This window comes from Natator depressus, chromosome 8, assembly GCF_965152275.1.
Source record: "Natator depressus isolate rNatDep1 chromosome 8, rNatDep2.hap1, whole genome shotgun sequence".
Classification (NCBI taxonomy): domain Eukaryota; kingdom Metazoa; phylum Chordata; order Testudines; family Cheloniidae; genus Natator; species Natator depressus.
The window spans coordinates 23,896,084-23,916,586 of NC_134241.1; the positions used below are offsets into that span (position 1 = coordinate 23,896,084).

The 20,503-nt window shown below is 37.4% G+C and overlaps 1 protein-coding gene across 5 annotated transcripts in view; it reads right to left on the reverse strand.

Annotated features, from left to right (window-relative positions):
• Nucleotides 1-2,700: 2,700 nt before the first annotated feature.
• GABRB2 (gamma-aminobutyric acid type A receptor subunit beta2) overlaps nt 2,701-20,503 on the reverse strand; it is a 300,429-nt gene continuing 282,626 nt past the window's right edge. For 3 of the 5 annotated variants that reach the window (XM_074960637.1, XM_074960636.1, XM_074960639.1), the window contains 2 exons: nt 11,589-11,639; nt 2,701-8,932 (listed from right to left, as the gene is read on the reverse strand). In XM_074960637.1, coding sequence (XP_074816738.1) covers nt 8,585-8,932; nt 11,589-11,639 — 399 coding nt within the window. In that variant the 3' untranslated portion in view covers nt 2,701-8,584. The remainder of the gene's footprint in view (nt 8,933-11,588; nt 11,640-20,503) is intronic. The other 2 variants (XM_074960638.1, XM_074960640.1) reach the window with 2 other exon arrangements.

Consider the following 20,503-nt stretch of genomic DNA (forward strand, 5'->3'; position numbering starts at 1 on the left):
AAAGTGAGTTACTCAAGGTCACATAGTGAGTTAGTGTTAAAGCTGAAGATAGAACAAAGCTATCTTAATTATTTGAACCACTATTCAGTGCTTTTTAATTCTTTCCCATTGATTAGATATCAGATATTGGAAACATTTACACAATTTAAGATTATTATTTTATTTCAATTTTGGAGATGAGATTTACTAATGAAGCATAAATATTTGTATGCTACTAAAATGTGTTTAGCCAAGCTTAAAACATTTTGTTTGAGCTAAAACACCACTTTTGGAAATTACGGTAATGCATATATGCCACATATGAGACAAACATGTTGGCATTTTAGTGTGTCCCAGGAATCCTTTTGGACCCTCATACTAGAACCCTTCCTTGAAGACCAGCAGGGGTAGAATGAATTTCCATGATACACACCCCACCCCAAGCACAAATTCAAAATGGAATTTTCCTAAACAATTCTGTAGTGTCTTGCTCCTCATGCCCTGACTCTGCTGACACTCACTCAAAACGTACCTCTTTAATGCCAGCATCTCTTCTCTTTGCTGTCAGATGTGGCTCTTCCCCTCTCCAAGACTCTGTATGTCTGCTTCTCTCTGCAGTTCTAGTGGTGTCTGTCCACACTGAAGACTAGTAAAACAGGTCAGTCATCTGCCATTCCTGGAATAGTGGAGTTGAGGGATCAGGGGTCAGGTGGAGGAAACAGGCAGGTGAACAATTTCAAAGAAGCCACCAGCTGCTGTGTGCACTTCCTGACAAGAATGGGAACCGCCTGCAGTGAAGATGGGGATTTGGTTGCTGTTATTGTCCCCACAGACACTTTGTTCTCCCTTCTGGTGCCCCTACTTTTCCACTTGGTTCTTCCACATAGGCCATACTGATGGCCTTTTGTGTATGTGCAATATTGTAGAAAGCCATCCCTTCTTATCACCACAAAATGGCCAGAGACAACTGCTACTCTTGCTCCCCCTCCCTGGGATGCCCTTAAATCAGTACAGCCCTGCACTTCCGTCTTTTTGGGCTGGGGCTTGAATGCCACAATTAGTCATAAAATCAGGGATAGGAATGCTCTAAGACACTGGCTCTGGATCTTTCCAGATTACTGTATCCTTTTCAGGAGTCTGATTTGTTTTGCGTATCCCAAGTTTCACCTCACTTAAAAAGCTACTTACTTACAAAATCAGACATAAAAATACAAAAGTATCACAGCACACTTTTATGGAAAAAACTGCTTACTTTCTTATTTTTACCATATAATTAAAAATAAATTATTTGGAATATAAATATTATACTTACATTTCAGTGTATAGTTTATAGAGCAGAATAAACAAGTCATTGTCCATATGAAATTTTAGTTTGTACTGACTTGGCTACTGCTTTTTATGAAGCCTGTTGTAAAACTAGGCAAATATCTAAATGAGTTGATGTACCCCCTGGAAGACCTCTGCGTACCCCTGGCTGAGAACCACTGATCTAAGGGACAGGCTCTCCCCACAGCAGTAGCCACCGCCTGTCCATTTTGCCCCTACCCAGTTTCTTTTGGAGTGCCTCGTGAGCTCCTTGAGCATAACTGAGACAAATTTATACCCATAAAGATTTATGTTCTCTTCATCCTGTTCTGAAGTTTTCTATGCTATATACCTGGAGCTATGCACAGCCAGAATCCAGGTGCTTTTACAGCATCCCAGCCCTCTGGTGTTGATTCAGAATATTGTGAGTATCAATTAAAATGAAACCCTATTCTCAGGTGGTAAAATTGCAAGTATGTAAAGATAGACATGATGTTTCAAATAATACACAACATCTGTGAGTTGCACATCTCAGACTCACAGCTACTAATGGTAATTCCCCTCCACTGACCTCCAAACCTTCTTATAAACGCTCGGAGGAAGAGACTCTGATGAGGGAAATCTCTTGTGTGTAACTCCTTATGGAGCTCTTCCCCAATAATTACATCATGGAATAGGCCACATGGTCTGGCCTGCAAACCTGGCATATCCCTAGGTAAATGTGGAAGGCCAGGGTCATCTGTGTGGACTGCCCCTCTGTTTTACTCTAGCTCCTTGTTGTCCCCCAAACTGAAGTAGCAATGCTCCATTGAAGCTATGCCACCAAGTCCTTCCTCCGTCATGGCTGCTCCCAGGAGGAGGTCCTCAAAGAAAAGATAAAACTTCTGCAGGCTGTATTCACTTTTCAGGTGGCTATATGGCCAGATGGTTGACTGTGTGTTCCACAGTTCCCAGCTACTCATTCCTATGAATAGACATTGGAACCATGAGGGCTCTATAGCATCTGCAGGAATGATGCCACACAAGCAGCTGACCAATCTCCTTCTGTGCTGGAGGGGGAAGGTACGCATCAGATGTTTAGAGGTTCTCCTTAGATGTATGGACCCAGTTTTCCCAGAACCATTGATTTCAGTAGGAGTAATGCTGGAATAAAGGCAAAATGAAAACTGAGGCCCTCAAGATGAGGGTAATTAACCACTGAAACAATTTACACCAACGGTCTTGGTGGATTCGCCATCACAGGCAATTTTTAAATCAAGCTTGGATGTTTTTCTAAAAGATATGGTCTCTGAATTATTTTGGGGAAGCTCTAGGGCCTGTTTTATACAAGTGGTAAGACTAGGTGATCACAATGGCCCATTCGGATCTTCTTTACATCTATGAGATTTCACTCTAAATATCTCTGGTGTGAGTAACATGCCTTCCCAACATTACACAACTACATGTACATTCTGTTAGGTTTTCTTTATTTTTTTTTAGTTCAAGAATTACACACTAGCCAACATTATTATTATATATTTACATGCTGAAACTGGCTGCAATAAGTTTAAATTCAAGAAAATATCTCTTATGTGCTACTCATTTACAATCATCATTTTACTACCTCATTTATCCCAGAGGTTAGCAGTCCTTTTGAGAAAGACATGAAGATCTGATGCAATGATATCCACTAGTATTTTGCGTTTTCTAGCCATTGGAAAATGTGCATTATGTGCATATAAGAAAGGCTACAAGGTCATTAGTAAGGCTGATGATTACTACATTATGAAGTAAATAGTACTAAGTAAAAAAGAGATAAATCAGAACTGTGCAAAGACAGTACTAACAGAACCATTTAAACACCCATGCAAATAAAAATGTGAAGGAAGTCAAATCATAGTCAGCTTGTTAGAATTACTTATGTTTCAAATGTCCACATGATCTTTAACTCAATCCATACGATGGACCATAAACAATAAAGCCTGGCGAATATTTGTCACATGGCAGTAACAGTGCAAACATACAAAATGTTTATCAAATTGGAATAGATGACCTCATGACTGAGAGAAACATTAAAAAAAAATAGTATGACAGTATAGCTAAGATTTCCAACATTTCATATTCACTGTCAAAGCATTTACTAAAAATAAATAAATAATTTGATACATATAAATGTGTGTCTTGCATATTCTTGCAGAGATGATCTATTTCAATTAGAATTAATTAATGGATATTTAAAATGTTGTTATTTTTACAAAGTAGAATAGGGCAGTGGTTTTGATTAACATTCCATTTGCTCCTTAAAAATTTTGACAAAGTTCCTAGTGCATTTTGTTAAACTTTACCTTTGGTGTTAAGCAGTGACTTATTAGTTTTCCCTTTTTAAACAATTTCTGAAGTGAAGATTCTTTGGCTTTGGGGGACTATGCTATCTAATGACGGTCAAACATGTTTTTATTTTAAAGTCTACTAATATATATCATGAGAGAGACAGATTTCAGGAACAGATGCAGCAGACAGGCTTTCTGTAGCGAAATCATCACGGACTGAATTCTCCTTTACACTAATATCCCTTTACTTAACAGGCCAAAGTGGTGTAAAAGGGTCTCACTGTAAATGAGAATCAGGTCCTACCATCTTAATGTTGATCTGAGTACTGAGCGCTGAACTACAATCTTCTGTTGCTTTAATTTTTTAACCATACAAAAATAACCTGTTATGCAAGCAGTAACATTGTTGCAATGACAATTTTACACTACAGTACTTTCCTTGAATTTTTGTATTAAAACTCTTATCTCAAATCCAAATCTGTTTATGCAAAAGGGTGTTTAAATTACTCTGCTAGAGCACTGCAATTATTGTACTTAGTAAAAAAAAAAAAGTCACTAAACAATTACCGTATCTATTGACTGCTCATTTACAGCTTATTTAGTTATTTACATAATTTTAGGACACATTAACCTAAACCATAAATAGAATCAGCTTTTTGCCTTACCATAAAGTACAAATTAGAAGTTAAAAATGTTTAAGAAATCTGATAATATTTACACAAGTTCAGCTTAAATCATGGTTGCTCACATTATATGTTCTATGTACACATAGCAAAATGTTATGATCACTACTATTATAATATTGTACCCTGGACATCCCCCGCCCTAAGTTATTTTTCTATAAATATTAATATTTTTTCTTTTTTTCTTGGTATCAATAGGACTTTGTTATTGAAAAGTTACTAGTGGACAGTGTTGTTACTAAAAAAAAAAGGAGAAGAAATAGGCAAGCAATGTGAGGAGTAGTCTAATTTCAGATGCAAGGAGGTACAGTACTATCATAAATGTCAAACTGTGCAATGCTTCATAAGAATTATATGCATTGATCTGCTGATATAGAAATGCCCAGTTACCCTGTATAGTAAGATTTTTTTAATACATTAATTTGCTTTCTCAAAAAATTATTCATACTCTGGGTGATGATAGAAACAAAACTGTTATTAGCTTATTCCTTTAACACACCAACATATGAATATGTGTATTTATATAATGTGTATATAAACACATATGCATATATAGATATATATAAATATATTTGTCTATATACACATACACTTGGATAATGATTAACATTTGTTTACTTCTCTTATGTTAAGTAGCGTGTTAATTATGGAATTGGAACATGGTTTATATTTATAGTAAAAGTTATTTGACCTTTAATTTTAATGCACACTTTGCCTAAAATGAACAGGGTTTGTTCCCTCGCTATAAGACCACCCCCCTCACTTTCTCTATGCATTGTGCTTTTGTACCTGACAGATTTTATGTCCTTTGTATTAGAGTCTAAAAACTCTCTGAAGTATTCTGTAACATATTATTTAAGACTCTGGTTCTCCCTCCCACACCCGGGAACGATAAAGGAAATATTCAGAATGACATTGCTTGAGTCTTTCTTCCCAGTCATTAAACCGCAATAGGATAGAAACGTAACATTCCTTATGCAAACACAGAAATATGTTGCATGAGTTTTCAGTTCTGAAAATGCATATTATACTTACTAGCAGTCATATACAGTTTATATTTACATATTGATCTCAAATATATCATTAATTAAAACTGTGCCATATTATAGTCATAATTTTCCCATGAATTTCACAAAGATGAAAAACACCTTAATTGCTGGCTGTTCTGCATAATGAAATAACAACATGTGTATTTCTAATTATATTACAAACATTATCTAAATTGTAACGTTAATATTTTAGTTAGTGGATCTAACAACAGTGAACAGGAGTGGAAGGGTTTGGAGTATTCTTTTTAGGTAAATTCTAAGGTAAAAGCTAGTCTGGTTGGTCTAATTTACTCAGAGGGTAGTACACATGATAAAAAGCACAGCTGTTGTATGCTGGCGTAATTTATCACTTTTGTCACACATGTCCCAAGAAGAGGAGGTAATGACTCTCACTCCCTTGGTTCTGGTTCTTCCATGCCAGGGTCTTGTCAGTTCTCCTCCCCTACACTACCCCCACCACCCACCCTATTCACATCACAGTGTTTAGCTTTAGTACAAAATTATACCAATCCATATTTGGAAGGGTTTTCCAAAAGTTTTTGTACATGACATTAGTAGCCAAAAGGAAATTAAAGTGCTCCTTCCTCCTATTGATACATCCTTCCCAGTGACACCTGAGCAGAAACCAGACATTTTCTCTTACCTGACAAATAGCAACATTAGAGAGTATTATGGCTTGTACTATATATTCAGATAAATTAATATGCAATACTAGGATCTGATCTCCATGGTTTTGACTACAGCTCACTTGCTAAACCAGTGCAGAGAGTAAACATACTCTCTATTAGGTTTTATATTTGAGGCATATCTACCATTTGTGTGCACTGTGCTCCCTGTATTTAAACTATGCTTCTGTGAAACACAAGTGTTAAAGGCTCTTAGTGCATTGAATGAAAACTGTGAGTATAAGACAGCATTGGGTTATCACAAAGGGTGCCATATATAAAAATAGACCACCAATTTGTGGTGTGGATCCTTTCCCGAGAAGTTAGGATGAGTTTGCATGCATGATTCATAGAAGTTCAAACTTCAAATGCAGCTACAAAAGCACATTGTTCTGGTTTGTGAAATGCACTGAGAACTCATGTGTGAAAGCTATGGAAAGGCTAATCACATGGTCAAAAGCTTGAATCTACATGCAGTTCAGGGTTTGACCAAAGAGGCAGTACTGAGTACCTGCCATTCCCCTAAAAAAGAGAGTTGTGGGTACTCAGTGCATCTAATTTTTCAGGTTCTTTCCCAATAACATTCAAAGCTATTTTTTCTCTCTTTCTGAAGCAGAAACCCATGGTAATGTGGAATAAAAGTAAAAAATAATGGTGTAAACTTGGCCTATTAATCCTCAAAGCAGTTTTCCTCTAATCATTTGTCTCTCCTAACCCTTCTCCACAGAAGTTTCCATGAGCTACTACTACTTTTTTAAAGGAGAGAAAAAAAAATCTGCTTTTTATGAAACATGTTAAGGAATCATTCTTAAAAGGACTGGCAATTGAATCCTTAAATATGGAAAACATAGCTGTAAATTTTCCTCTCCTATATCAGAAATACTACTATTCAGAGCATGCTGGAATTTGTGGTTCTTTAAGAAATCTGTATATAGCTGAGAGGTAGCATAGTTACAACAGGATGTGTCTACTGCTATCATAACTATTTTTCGTTGAACAGGAGAGTGAATAGTTCTGTAGAAGTCATTAGAAGTTGGTGATTTTTCTTACCACAGTTGTCAATTTTTATTTTTCATTAAATGAGCACATTTTCTAACTTGCCTGACCCTTTAGGAATAGTTCTCCTATAAAAAAATAAAATTACATGGAAGGAAAAACAAGAGGATACTATTTTTTTTAAATAAAAATCTCCCACATTTTCTAAGGCAAAATTGAATTTTGCCAGTTTTTAAAGGAAGCCATTAGATCTTCTAAAGCAGGAAACACTGAAAAGCTTAGTTAATCTGTTAAAGGCATGCCTTCCAAATTGTTCCCTTTATAATATCTTATTAAATTAAAAAAACAAACAAACAATGCATGGCACGGTCTAGTCCAGCTGGAGAAAATATCCTATCTGTAAACTTTCTATTGAAGTTACAAAACTGGAAACTTTCTGAAATCTGAATTCTTCAAACAGCTAAGATATTAATTCCTGTAACTGTCTGCTCTCTCAATAACTTTTTAAATTGGATGTTAGATTCTGAATATAAAAGCATTCTCAGGTGTAAAGCACGGAAGCCTACAAACCTGAAAAAAACCACTCAATTCCATATGAATCTTCTGGACTAATACAGGGACTATGACTGACAACATTCATTTGTATAATATGATTCTAGCCTTCCTTTTCTTTGGGGCTGCATTCTTGAATGGTTGCCACCTGTCTCCCCTTTTCTATCCTAAAAGAGCAGGGCACCAATGGTTTCCATTAGCCGTCTGTAAAGTTACTATTTGGCCAACCAACATTTGGCACTTTGGACAAATGATTCCATCTCCCAGGAACTGAGCACATCAACATGTCCACCATTTAGGTCATGATAGGTTGGTCCATCTCTAAATCTGATTTCCACATTCCCCCACATATCAAAAGTGCAATGAATTGTGACCATGACCTTATGCCAACTCTTTAAAATCCAAAACAAAACTAGTATTACTTGCTTAAGTTTCTGTGCAAACTCCTAACCCGCTCATAATATCAGTCAAAGATTTAGTCTTTCAATAAAAATTAGCAATTACCTGACTACTGCTCAGAAATCTTTGACCATCATCATGATGAAGGTGAGATGATAGGCACTACTTGTTTTTAAGTTTACACATTTAGAAGATAAGTGTATATGTTTCATAAGCATGAAGCATCTTAGTACACTCTTTAATCAAGTATAGATGCATATGTACTCGATGTGTAATTTCACAAAGAAATGACACATTCTGCTGTTAAAACTCAAACCTGTCTCCCAAATTTCCTTTTTTTTATAGTTTAAGTTTTTAAACTCATATATATGAGTGTGGAAAAAAAATGATTGAATGGAATTTTGCTTTCACTCTTCATATACACCCACATTTTTAAAAGGGGGAACATGTTTCTACTGTAACTAAGAATGTGTTTGTGACTTAGCAGAAGCAACTGAAACGTTATAAAACAGACCGTAGAGTGGGCCAGCAACTAAGGTGTTTTAAAGTAACTTTTGTCCTGAATAGAATTTTTCTAAGTCCCACTTTTGGCTGTACAACCAATTTGGAGAGAAATCCAGTTCTTGCTTTCTGTGTGGCTTTGTTTTTTAGTTCACATAGTAAAGCCAATAGACAATATTGAAGAAGGAAAAAACAACAGGGAAGAATATGCGTGACCATCGATCTATGGCATTTACATCAGTCAAGTCAGGGATGTTAATTTTCAGTTGAGAGGCACGTCTCCGTAGCCTACTTTTCTTTTGTGCCACATGTCGCTCCAGGGCATTGCGTCCAAAGCTGTGTCTGGGCAAGCCAGCTTTCCGGTACTGGATGCTTGAAGTATCGTAGGCCAGCATAGTGCTTCTAGGGTCCCCAAGCCCCATAACAGCCTCAGAGGCAGCCATCTCATTTTTAATTTCAAGTGTGCTCAACAAAATGTTTTCATGTGGATCCATCTGCAAGATATAAGAAGGCAGCTTTAGCATGGGGGAGCGAAAAGCCCAATCAGTTGTAAACTGAGATCACATTGACAAAGGTTGGACCTAACAATACCAATCCACTTGATTCCTATCTATCGAAAAAACTTCTACTCCTGTCTTTAAATACAACCATTACAGTTTTTACTGTCATTCCTTTGTAAATGGTAAGAGTAATAAGGCCTGTCCTGTATGTCTGAACAGATAATATTTGCTGGATCCCAGATTTTAAGAGCAGAGGCAATACACAGTTATGACCCAGCGTCAGTGGCCACATCCTAACCTCACATGTCTAGCACAAACCTCCATGCATCGTGAAAAAGTATGGTACTGCCCTTGTGCACACATATCTGGGTTTAATATAGGCTAGGAGTTTTTTGGTTTTGGTTTTTCTTTTAACATGAAATGCAGCCTCTGCTTTGACAAAACCTCCAAATGTGCACGACAGAGGTGAATTCAGTGGTGCTATACATGAATGCTGGAGCGTGCCTATGAGGATAAAGCAAACATGATTTGCTCCCTCAAGATACTCAGCAGTTTTGTAAGAAGATCACATAAGAAATCTTGAAATTCTAACACAACCACTGGCGACTGGGAGAGAAAATATGGACATGCTCTATATTATACCTATAGGCAGTGTCCACTCTCCAGTGCTCATGATCTTCATAAGCACAGTGCATGTTGGGTCATCTCATCAGACCAGAGCACTGGCAACAGCACAGGGCTGAATTTTAGAGGCAAGAAAAGAATGCATTTATTTCGGAGTGTAATCACATTAAATTTAATTGCACATTTGTTTCAATATGTGGTTACTAACTTTTTAAAAAAAATTAATAACTCAAACAAGGCAATTCAATGAAAAAAGTATTCAGTGAAAAAAGCATTAATGCAATGTTATGATTAAAAGCCTGAATACACAAAAGTCAGGGCATTCAAAGATATGGGACTAAATTCTACTCTAGTGTAAATCTGGAATGCAACAGTGGGCCTTAAAACTTTTCCATTTTTTAAAAAAATAAATATATAAGCTTATCTAAATCCTTGTACTTTTCCTTACAATTCCCTATGTAGTTATCACAAGAAATATTTTGAATTATGGAAATACTGAGGTTAACTAACAGCAAATACTAGATAATTAATTAGGAAAAATGACGAGTTACAAGCCCTTTTGAAAGTTTCATTTTCCATATTGTCTAATCCAGATATGAGGGGTGAAAATCTGACCCTACTGAAGTCAATGGGAGATTTGTCATTCACCCCAATAGGGCCAGGATTTCACCCAAGAGGTTTAACAAAGGTCAGGCCTTGGGTTACTTTGGCTTAAAAAGGAAGATAGACAGCTGTACATTTATAAGAATCTACCATAGGAATGACTTTGGTTTAAACAAATTTGGCCACAGCTGAAGTTCTTTGAGACTGAACTGAATCTGAACAGTTTATCTACCCTCTGGCCTGCACTGATATCAGCCCACAAGGTGTTCTTTAAAGAACATTATAGAATATACTTTGTATGAAAATACAAATACAAGTTTTATTATAGTCAAATAGACTTGGAACTAGACATGCTACAGTAAACAGCTAAGAACTTTTCTCCATTTAACTATTTATTTCTTTTGCACTGTGTCTTGTATGGCTGCTGTTGATATGTCATTAAGATCACTGAAACGTTAGCCTGCACCTAGCAAATATGGCAGCACAGCAAGCTGCTGCATTTAGTATCACTAAACAGAAAGGAAGTAGTTACAAGAATATATTTTGTTTTAGAACCTTTATTTATTTAAAATTCTAAACTAGTCTCTGGGGATAGGTGTCTTCTTCTGCACATATCACGTTTGTCTAACATGACAGCTGGAAAAGAGGTTTTGCAAAACCTCAACAACTTTTCTGAAGAAAAATAGAAGTAACCCCGAACACAGTAAATTAGTGTTGGGCGAACCTCCAAATGGCTGAATGCTCAGATAAGCACACAAAAGTTCGCATGAGTATCCAGAACTAATCTGACCTTCCCACACCTGGAACATTTTTTTGAACATCTCACAAGAATAGTAATTTTCCCAGTATTTCAGATCTTTCACTTCCAATCCAGGAAGCACAGAGGGATGTGAAAAATAATAACCTAACTTTTGATCCTCAAAAAAGGTTCACTGTGAGATTAGAGTGAGGAATGTCATTTGAATTTACCAGGTTCGCCCAGCCCTAAATAAAATGTACAGGTACATCTGTTACTACATAGATGTTTGAGATAGAATGATAATGAATCATGTTTACTGTACACAGCACGATCCCAAAGCGCTTTACAAACTTTAGAAAGAAGAATCACTTCACAAGCCAGTGAAATGCAATCACCTGTCAGGTGAAATGTGGTGACTGTCTATCAGTGCAGAACAACACACTTTATTTTAATACAGGAAATGAAGAATGCTGTAGCCAATTGAAACTATGGGGTGGGTGGGTGGTGGTGGGAAGGTCAAATAAGCAGAACATAATTACACAAATTGAAATTTGGCCAGGAGGCTTGGGGTTGCGGTGCCTACTCCTACAAAAAGTGCCATGGGATCTTTAATGACCATAAATGGTCAGGACCTCAATTTTAAGTCTCTAAGGATAAAAACATTTAAAAAACAATGAAAGATACCTTTGTTGAATACATTTCTGGACAATGATATGTGCCAATTATTCTTCTGTCCTGTAAGTTAATAAAATCAAGACCAGTTTCCTTAGAGATAAGGTAGCTGTTATCTTTCAGTAAAAATTAATGCACTATAGGGTATTAATAGGATATGCATTTTTAATTAAAGGTACAGGGCCCTCTAAGCCAACAACCAGCATAAGTATATTCTGGCTTTAGAGGTGCTATTACTGCCTTGGCCCTGCCACTGTAGGTAACAAATTAGTGACGTAAATGCATTTTTTCTGACTGGTCATTCTGACCCAGGAAGATATGATGATATGAAAAGAATCATAGAAATTATTTTTGGGGGAAGTGGGCATACAAGTGGTTTCAAAGGTGGTAGCAGAAGGTTAAAAAAAATCTTTTGGTGCTGAATGATTGTTCAACCATACAACAGGACTCCTTATGGTGAAAAGAGTTCAAACATAATGGAGAAATTCCCAGGGGAGGAGGGAGGGAAGAAAGGAGGATGGGAAGATGATGAAAAAAGTAGCAGTAAGAACTATGGAAATAAAAGGTGAATTCAGAAGCGGAAAAGTGGTGCCTAGAGCACAGCACACATGCAGGAGTTTTCATCACCAGTCTAATAAGGAGGATGGCAAAATAAATGGCATAAATGGTGTTCATAGTAGGTCCAGGTCGAGCTGAGAAAAAATGACCCTGGAGCCCTATAAGAAGGTTACTGATCTTTTCTGATGGCCTCCCAAACAAAAGAAATACACAGAGAAGAGAGTGTTTAAATGTTACCATTGTATGTTCTCCCTGCTACACAGAAACTCCAAAATGATGGCTAGCTAAAGGAATTCCTGTTACACTTATTAATTATCCAATGTACAATATCTTAAATGTACAACTTCTACATTCATTCTCATGGGTATATAGATTTAGGAGGATACACTTCCACAAACAATCACTCTTCTCTCTAGATGCTGGTAGGGAATCAGTAACTTGGTTTTGGAGTATTATCTCCTGCTGTATTCAACATTTATTTATCTGTAATGGATAACTTAGCCATTCAAAACACATAATATCATTGACATCTTTACTTTCTGGTATTCAAACAAAATTTTTGTTTAATCTATATAGTATAGATACTTGCAGATACGGATTGCTCATTTTAAAGACAGGGTGGCACAGAAGAAATGTATAAGATAGATATGATGGCTGGTATTTCAGTGAAATCTGGGTGAAACAAGAACATAGGTGAGAAATGCATAGAAATTATGTACAATTTCATTAGGTAAGGGTATGCCCTGCCAAATTTGCCAAAGCCAAATTGGTCCACTCTGCCAGGACAGGAAAAGCAAAATTACCTAATTTGTTCAGAAGTTTATTAGTCTTTCTAATTTCACTCTAGAAAATATTCAAAAAAATTTAATGGTTTACAAATGGCAGCCAAACTATATGTAGTTGTTCTGGAGTGGTAAATGTGCTTCTAAAACTAACTGTATATGCACTTCAAAATGCATGTCAATATTTCAAAATCTCCAAATATGGAACTGTGCCACTAAACATGCACATGGGTGTTTGTGCCCCCATAGAAGAAAGCGAGCTTTACTTTCAGAACTATAGCAATTGTTCAGAAAGAAACCTGACACTAGGCAAAGCTCTCCTGGGTTCAGATTTTGTAACAACTTGAAATGTGAGAAGTTCACAGACTTTGCAGTTAACCTGAGGTGAGATGTGAGCAAACATGGGCTGAGTTATGATTTCAGGTGATTTTGTTTGATTTTAGGGCAAGATGGAAATTCAACAAAACTCTGCAGAGTCAGTAGTGATTTCCTTCAGGTTCTTGGGTTTATCTAAATCCTAAAACTCAAAGTAAATCAATGGGGTTTAACTCACACTGATAGGAAAACAGATAGGAAACTTTGAAAACAAACTGAAAAAACCAATGTGAACCAAGACTGCTGAGCTTTACGCATCTCTAATTACTTGCACCAAAATTCCCAGGGGCCTAATTTCACCAATGGGGGTTAAAAAAAGAAAACTCAGCAAACTCCACAATTTCACATTTCCACACAACATCTACATTCCAGACCTGACTCTATGTTCCCTCAGGGTTTGAGCCAAAGCCCACTGAAGTCAATGGAAAGACTCATTAATTTCAAAGGGTTTTGAATCAGAAGCTGAATTTGCTCCGTGGCTTACAATGTGGAGAACACTGTCGGAAAAGGCCAGAGATGTGATTCTTGGTCTCCTTATATCCAGTCTTGGTCCCTAGACTCTAGTTTACAGCAGCCATTTTGTAATACCATTTTTGTAATACCTATTTCCAGGAGTAAATAGACACAGGCACCTGAACCATCCAGTGGAGAGAAGGATGAAGAGCAGTCTATATGGATACAATTTCTCCCTCCCTACTTTTAGCCAGGGAAAGTTTAGCCCTACCTTATCCCCTAGCAGAATGGGAGGGACTAGGCATATAAACAAAACCTTTAAATTGTGTGTTCAATCTCCATTTCCATATAGCAGCTTTAGGTGACTGTAACCTGCAACTAAATCCCTGAATCAGGAAACCATCCCAATTCAGGACAGCGCTGAAGCAGATGCTTAATTTTAATGGGTCTTAAGCACATTCTTAAAGTTAAGCATAGACTTAAGTGCTTTCCTGAATCGGGGCTTAAAATATTACCCTTCACCCCCTAATCTACAGTAGTAATGTGTGTAATAGTTGTTAGGTATTATGAATCCTCAGGTGAAGGAAGAAAGATTCATTAGGAGAAGGAAGGAATTTTACAAGGCAAAGCAGGTAAGACAACACAGGAATGAACTGATATATAGGAAAACAATAGTGAATGTATTTCAGCTATCTCAAAGGAATAAGCTTACACACACCCACCAAACAGTCCTTTTTTAAAATCTCTGTAATGATATTTGGCAAGTTAAATACCTATTATTACCAAATACACATTATTTAAGCTACACTGCAATTTAGAAACCTAAAAGAAAAAGAAAGTATGCATCTGAAAAATGTTATTAGAACTTCATTGATTGTATTTAAGGGCAATCACCACCTCTTTAAGAAATCTGAGTGCAGAGAAAATGGGATGTCTGTAAAAATTTGACATCACAAACCACCATAATTGAAGTGGAAAAAAACATTTCATTCTAACCTGAATTGGTTGTAGCTTAAAGCAAACAAAAAAACCTGTGAACCAAATTTTCTTAAATGTGCATACAGCATAGACATTTTTTTTTCCTGATTGGAAACTAATCTGAAGGTTCTGAAGTTTAAAATTGGACTTGTCTGAACTATCTGAATTTTTTTTTTAAATTGGACACTTTTTTTTGTGTGATGGGGGAGGGAAGGAAACAAACCTTTATCTGAAGTAATATATAAGGAAGCTTTTGAGTAGAGCTGACTGAAAATTTTAAAATTTCAAAATAATGAAAATTTTTAGCAAAACTATAAAAATGTTGAGAAATTTAGGACGTAGTGAAGAAAAGGGATTTTAAGTCCTTTACTAGGCCATTCATCTAGTCACTGGATGCCTTCCCTATGGAGTACCTGCACTGGACATCTGCCCCACCCTTACAAATTAAGTTGTGACATATACCCTACCACCTTTTCTTCTTCCTGACACCCACTGTGGGGAAGGCGAAAAACCTCACTCCACCGAAGCCGATCTGGTGGTGAGGGAAAATTTCCCTCCCAGCCCCCCTAAAAAGGAGCGACTAGCACAATGCCCACAGTATGTCCTAACTCAACCTGATATTAGCCATCTCTCGGGGAGGGAGGGCGGCTGCTGCCTTGCCTGCTGTGTGGAAAAAGGGCTTCCAACACCAGGGCCTTCTGATCTCAGATTCCTGAGGAGTGAGTCAGCACCACAAATCTGACCACTGATCACCTTTTGCAGCAGTTTCTGACCTCCTCCCTCCCCCCACATAAAAGCACTGCTGCCTTCCTTCAGCAAGCCCAGACAATGTTCCCTGCCTCCGCTTCAGGTGCGGTGCGGTCATTCTCACTCTTTTTGGGAGATCATCACACATCTTATTCGAATCACATTTACATAGGTCTACCTTTTGGGAGGATCATACAAAAATGCTTTTGTTGTGAGGGAAATCTTTGCAGTTCATTTTTAAGTGGCAGATTCATTGAATACAACATTACCCTTGATAATAATTTAAGAGCAAAAAATTTATTTCCTTTAAAAAGAAATGAAGTCTAATTGACAATGTAAGCCTGGGGAGGAGGGAGTGAGAAACATTTCAGATGATGATTAGCTGTGAGGCTTATGACTTAACTAAGACAGAAACAAGCTGATGAACAGGAAGCATGTGCAAAAATGTATCATGTATGTTTTCAGTATCTTAAAGATATTTGTTTTTTTCTTGCATATTGAAATGTTTTTTTGTACATAAGGCAAACCTCTCACAGACTTCCTCTCAGTAGGGTCTACACTAGTGGGATCCTACTATTAATTAAGCTTATGAAGTACCTCAACATGAGGAGCATGCACCAAAAGCCACTATAGAAAGAGCGCCAAATGGCTTATCTCCAAACATTTATAACTGAAATCCTCTATTGCAGCTCTTTGAATGTTTCCTGAAAAGCCAAATATGCTGGAAATACTGGATTTTATCACAACTGATGGTAGCAATTTGAAAAGATAGACACAAAGATCTTACGCCATCATTTGGAAATAGTTGCGTTTTTGATACACAAGCTAGACAGTCAACATAATGCAAATAAGTTTTGGCATATCTAGCCCATTCTCAAAACAAACTGCTGTAAAATGTAGACAAACTACTTTTCCTACATGAAGTCAAGTCAAATATATGAAGCCTTAAGGGGCAAGCACTCAGGCACACGGGGATGTTTAATCACAACTTGGAAGATAAGAAACTGGAGAGAAGATTGCATGGCATGTTCCATTCACCTTCATACGACATAGTTGCTTGGATGTAGGTTAAACTTCAGGATTTTGGAGTGTGTCAGAATTATGATTCTTTGACGCCCAACTCAAAGCTTAAGGGAGGAACAGGTGTCACTGGCCTTAAGAAGCAGTGGCAAAGACTATGAATAAGAAATGGGGTGAAATTTCTCTTGACTCCAGCAGGGCCAGAATTTCATTCATGATTATTATGGAGAACTATTTGCAAATTTCTAGCCACAGGAAAATGTTTATATTTTTGAAGGTTATCTTCACAACAAAGGAGCTAGAAATGTCTTTGTAAACACAAATGAAAGAAAATGAATAAAGGAGTAATTTCAAGGTCAGAAAAACTGGCCGTGGCTGTGGGCTTCACTGATTATTTGGTATCATTAAAATTAGCAGTGCTCTGTTGTAAAGTAATTAGAAAAGCTCCTCTATCATTTAATTTGTTAGAATTAGAACATAATGTGTGGCTTACCTGTACCTTGATATTCTAGTTTTAGGGCATGTTTGGGGGAAATATGCACGACAAGAACTGAATGAGGGTTTCTGTTGCAGAAGAAAGAGAGGCATTTTCGGCTTTTTTCCAAGTAAAATTCTGCATGGATGTCAAAAATATCCAAGTACATTATATATTTAGATTTATACATACACTCATTTTAAAGTAGGTAAAGAAAGGGAACACACTGTTTTGCCCCATTTTGCCATTTTCAGTTGGAAATTTGAATTTTTTTATGTTCAGATTAGTTATAACACACACACACACAAACACACACACTAATGTATATAGCCACTCTGTAAATTCCAGAAAATGCAAATTATCAACAAAAAATAGGGTGGGAAAAATTTTTTTTGGTGGATATTTTCTTCTGTTTATTTACCAGCTCGTGTGTAGGTGCATTTATATATTGTATATCTATAAATGACAGTGTATTGAAAACATGTGCATGCGCGCGCGCACACACACACAGAGCACGTGTAACATAGGATTCTATAGCAACATCTTCACTCCAGGTATTTTAAGAACATATTGGGTTTAATCCCAGAAAAACAAAAAAAATTTGTGTGTCTTGGAAAAAAGTGTAAAATGACTAACAGTTTATTAGACAACTGTCACCCTCAATTATTATGTACAGGGGTATCAATATTTTCAATTTGCATCTGGAAAATACATGGGTTATTCAGGTCATCCCAAATGAGTGCTGATAAAATTGTTATGCCACACCACACTATATATTTGGCATATGTCATATGGTACAAAAACCTATTTTACAGCTGTGGCTGTGAAGTCTCTGGCAGTTAGGGAACTGAAGCCCATTTTGGGATCAGAGCCAGTGTGGGAGTAGAGGGCCTTTATGTGGAGGGACTCTGGACCCATCAGGTTTGAGAGTAGGCCCCGCCATATTTACTGGGAGAGAGGAAGGTAAAGCACATTCCCTCTGCCTCCATTCTGACTGCATGTTGCAAGGTAATCTCCTTGAAGAAATCCCTATGGACATTTCAGTGAAAAAAAGTCACATCCATGACTTTTCAAGGCAGGCGGTGGGGACTGAGGAGAGACTGAGGATGATCTGGCCCTTTGTGTTTCAATATAATAGGTAACCTTAATGCTGCATTAATGTAGCTGTTTGTCCTGTTTCAGACTGATTTCACGATAATATATTTAAAACTGGGAAGTAAGAAATAAAAAAGAGAAATAATATAAAGAGTTTAAAAAAACCCCAACTTTTCAGCCTACTCTCGCTCTAGCCTGGTGACTCTCATTCAGGAACCTGCTTCCATTTTTTTTTCCCTGTCCATTTAAAGAATTCTGTGTGAGCCAACAATTAAAAGTGCAGCAGTGCCCAAAAGAATGTCTGGCAACTTTAAGCTTCTGGGTGAATTTAACCGTTATAGCACAGGGTTGTATTTTTTACCCCCTCCCATTTAATATAATACAACTTTGGAGCAAGGACTGTCTTTTTGTTCTGTGTTTGTACAGTGCCTAACACAATGGGGTCCGCCGGATTTACAGCTTACGTGCCCATAGGCACAACAACATCTTCAGCACCCCCCTGGCCTACCGCTGACTTTCATGTTTTCTGTAAAAAATGAAACTTTAACCCACTTTTAACTTTTAGGCGCCTCTGGAATGCCGGCGCCCCTAGGCACGTGCCTACTGTGCCTAACTGGAAATCTGGCCCTGACTGGAACACCTAGATGTTACAATAATACAAATAATAAATAATAATAATAATACACATGCAGAATAGGTCAACATGGAATATTGCAATGTGAGTGCATATTAAGGCCCTCCTGAGAATCAGTACTTTCCACTACTGAAAATCATAGAATTGTAGGACTGGAAGGGACCTCGATGGAACATCTAGTCTAGTTCCCTGCACTCACAGCAAGACTAAATATTATCTAGAACATCCCTGACAGGTGTTTGTCTAACCTGCCCATAAAAAATCTCCAATGATGGACATTCCACAGCCACCCCAGGCAATTTATTTCAGTGTTTAACTACCCTGACAGGGAGGAAGTTTTTTCTAATGTCCAACCTAAACTGCCCAGGCTCCAGTTTAAGCCCATTGCTTCTTGTCCTATCATTATTAAGGAGAACAATTTTCTCCCTCCTCCTTGTAACCTTTTGTGTACTTGAAAAAAGAGTTACCTTTTCCATAACTGGTGTTCTTCGAGATGTGTTGTTCATGTCCATTCAACTTAGGTGTATGTGCTCACCACATGCACCGGTGCCGGAAGTTTTTCCCTCAGCAGTATCCATAGAGGACTGGCTCTGGCACCCCCTAGAGTGGTGTGGTATAAGGGGCACTGCCGGTTCTCCCCACCCTCAGTTCTTTCTTGCTGGAAACTCCAACAATGGGGAAGGAGGACGGTTGTGGAATGGCCATGAGCAGTAAGAGCAACACCTTTTCCGTAACTGGTGTTCGGAAAAGATGGACTCAAAAATGTCAAATCTCTCTCTCATCAAAACTACATATAGGTAAATCCCAGTTATCCTAATGCGCATGACCTGAATTTTGGATTCCTTGAAATATATTTCTCTCTCTCAATTAAAATAATAATTAAAACCTTAAAAATACTCAAAACAAATTGATCAAAAAATCAGATTTTCTAAAGGTTTCAGACATCACTGAGTCATGAGGAAATAAGTTCGCATGTGGTATTCTTGTACATCTTTATGATGATAATATTAATGGTCCTTGCTTCAGCCAATAACCTCAACATTCTTATGCACAGTACCCTGAAAGGTAAGGTTTATTATATTGATTTTAAAGAGGTGCAAATGACTTGTTCAAGGTCACAAGGCTGAAGTCTTTCGTAGGACCAGGCAGAATCTAGCAGTGTGGTTTCCAGTCCCTTCCCTATTGTAACTAGGCAGAGGTCCCCCTATGTTTTATTTGCAATAAGCTTGATATGCCAAAAGTTCTTACACTTGACTGTATTAGTGTTTTGTTTGGCATAGTTGTGTCTGCTGTAACAAAATCTGAAATACAAATATGAAATGCATAAGAATTATACGGGCTAGTTTCTTAATTTAGGGTCAGTGTTGGATGACAGGTTCTTAGATGATGTAAGTAGCCTGATGTGCCTTAAACAAGTAGAGTGTCTGCACACTGTTCTTAAATGAATTAAAGATGGCATTGGGAGGATCACAGCCCCGGACAGAAAACCCCACATGTCTGACTTGGCCTTTATTCTGATGTCAGTTGGAATATCACTATGGATTGTAGAGATAAGTCACCTTCTGATCACTTCTATAAAAGGCCACAAGCTGAGATTGGAACTTTCTCAAATTGCATTCAGATCAAACTCCTAAATAATGCGAACGGGGCAGAGGGTTTTTTTTTTTAAATTTGGTTTTCAAGTGTTCTTCTGTGATGTGTGAATGGCAAATTTAGGATGAAAGATGTGGGGTCAATACTGGGCTTTTCTGTTTATGGTGCTTTTATTATCACTGTCCATTTTTATGACAGATCCCATAATCTGATTCAG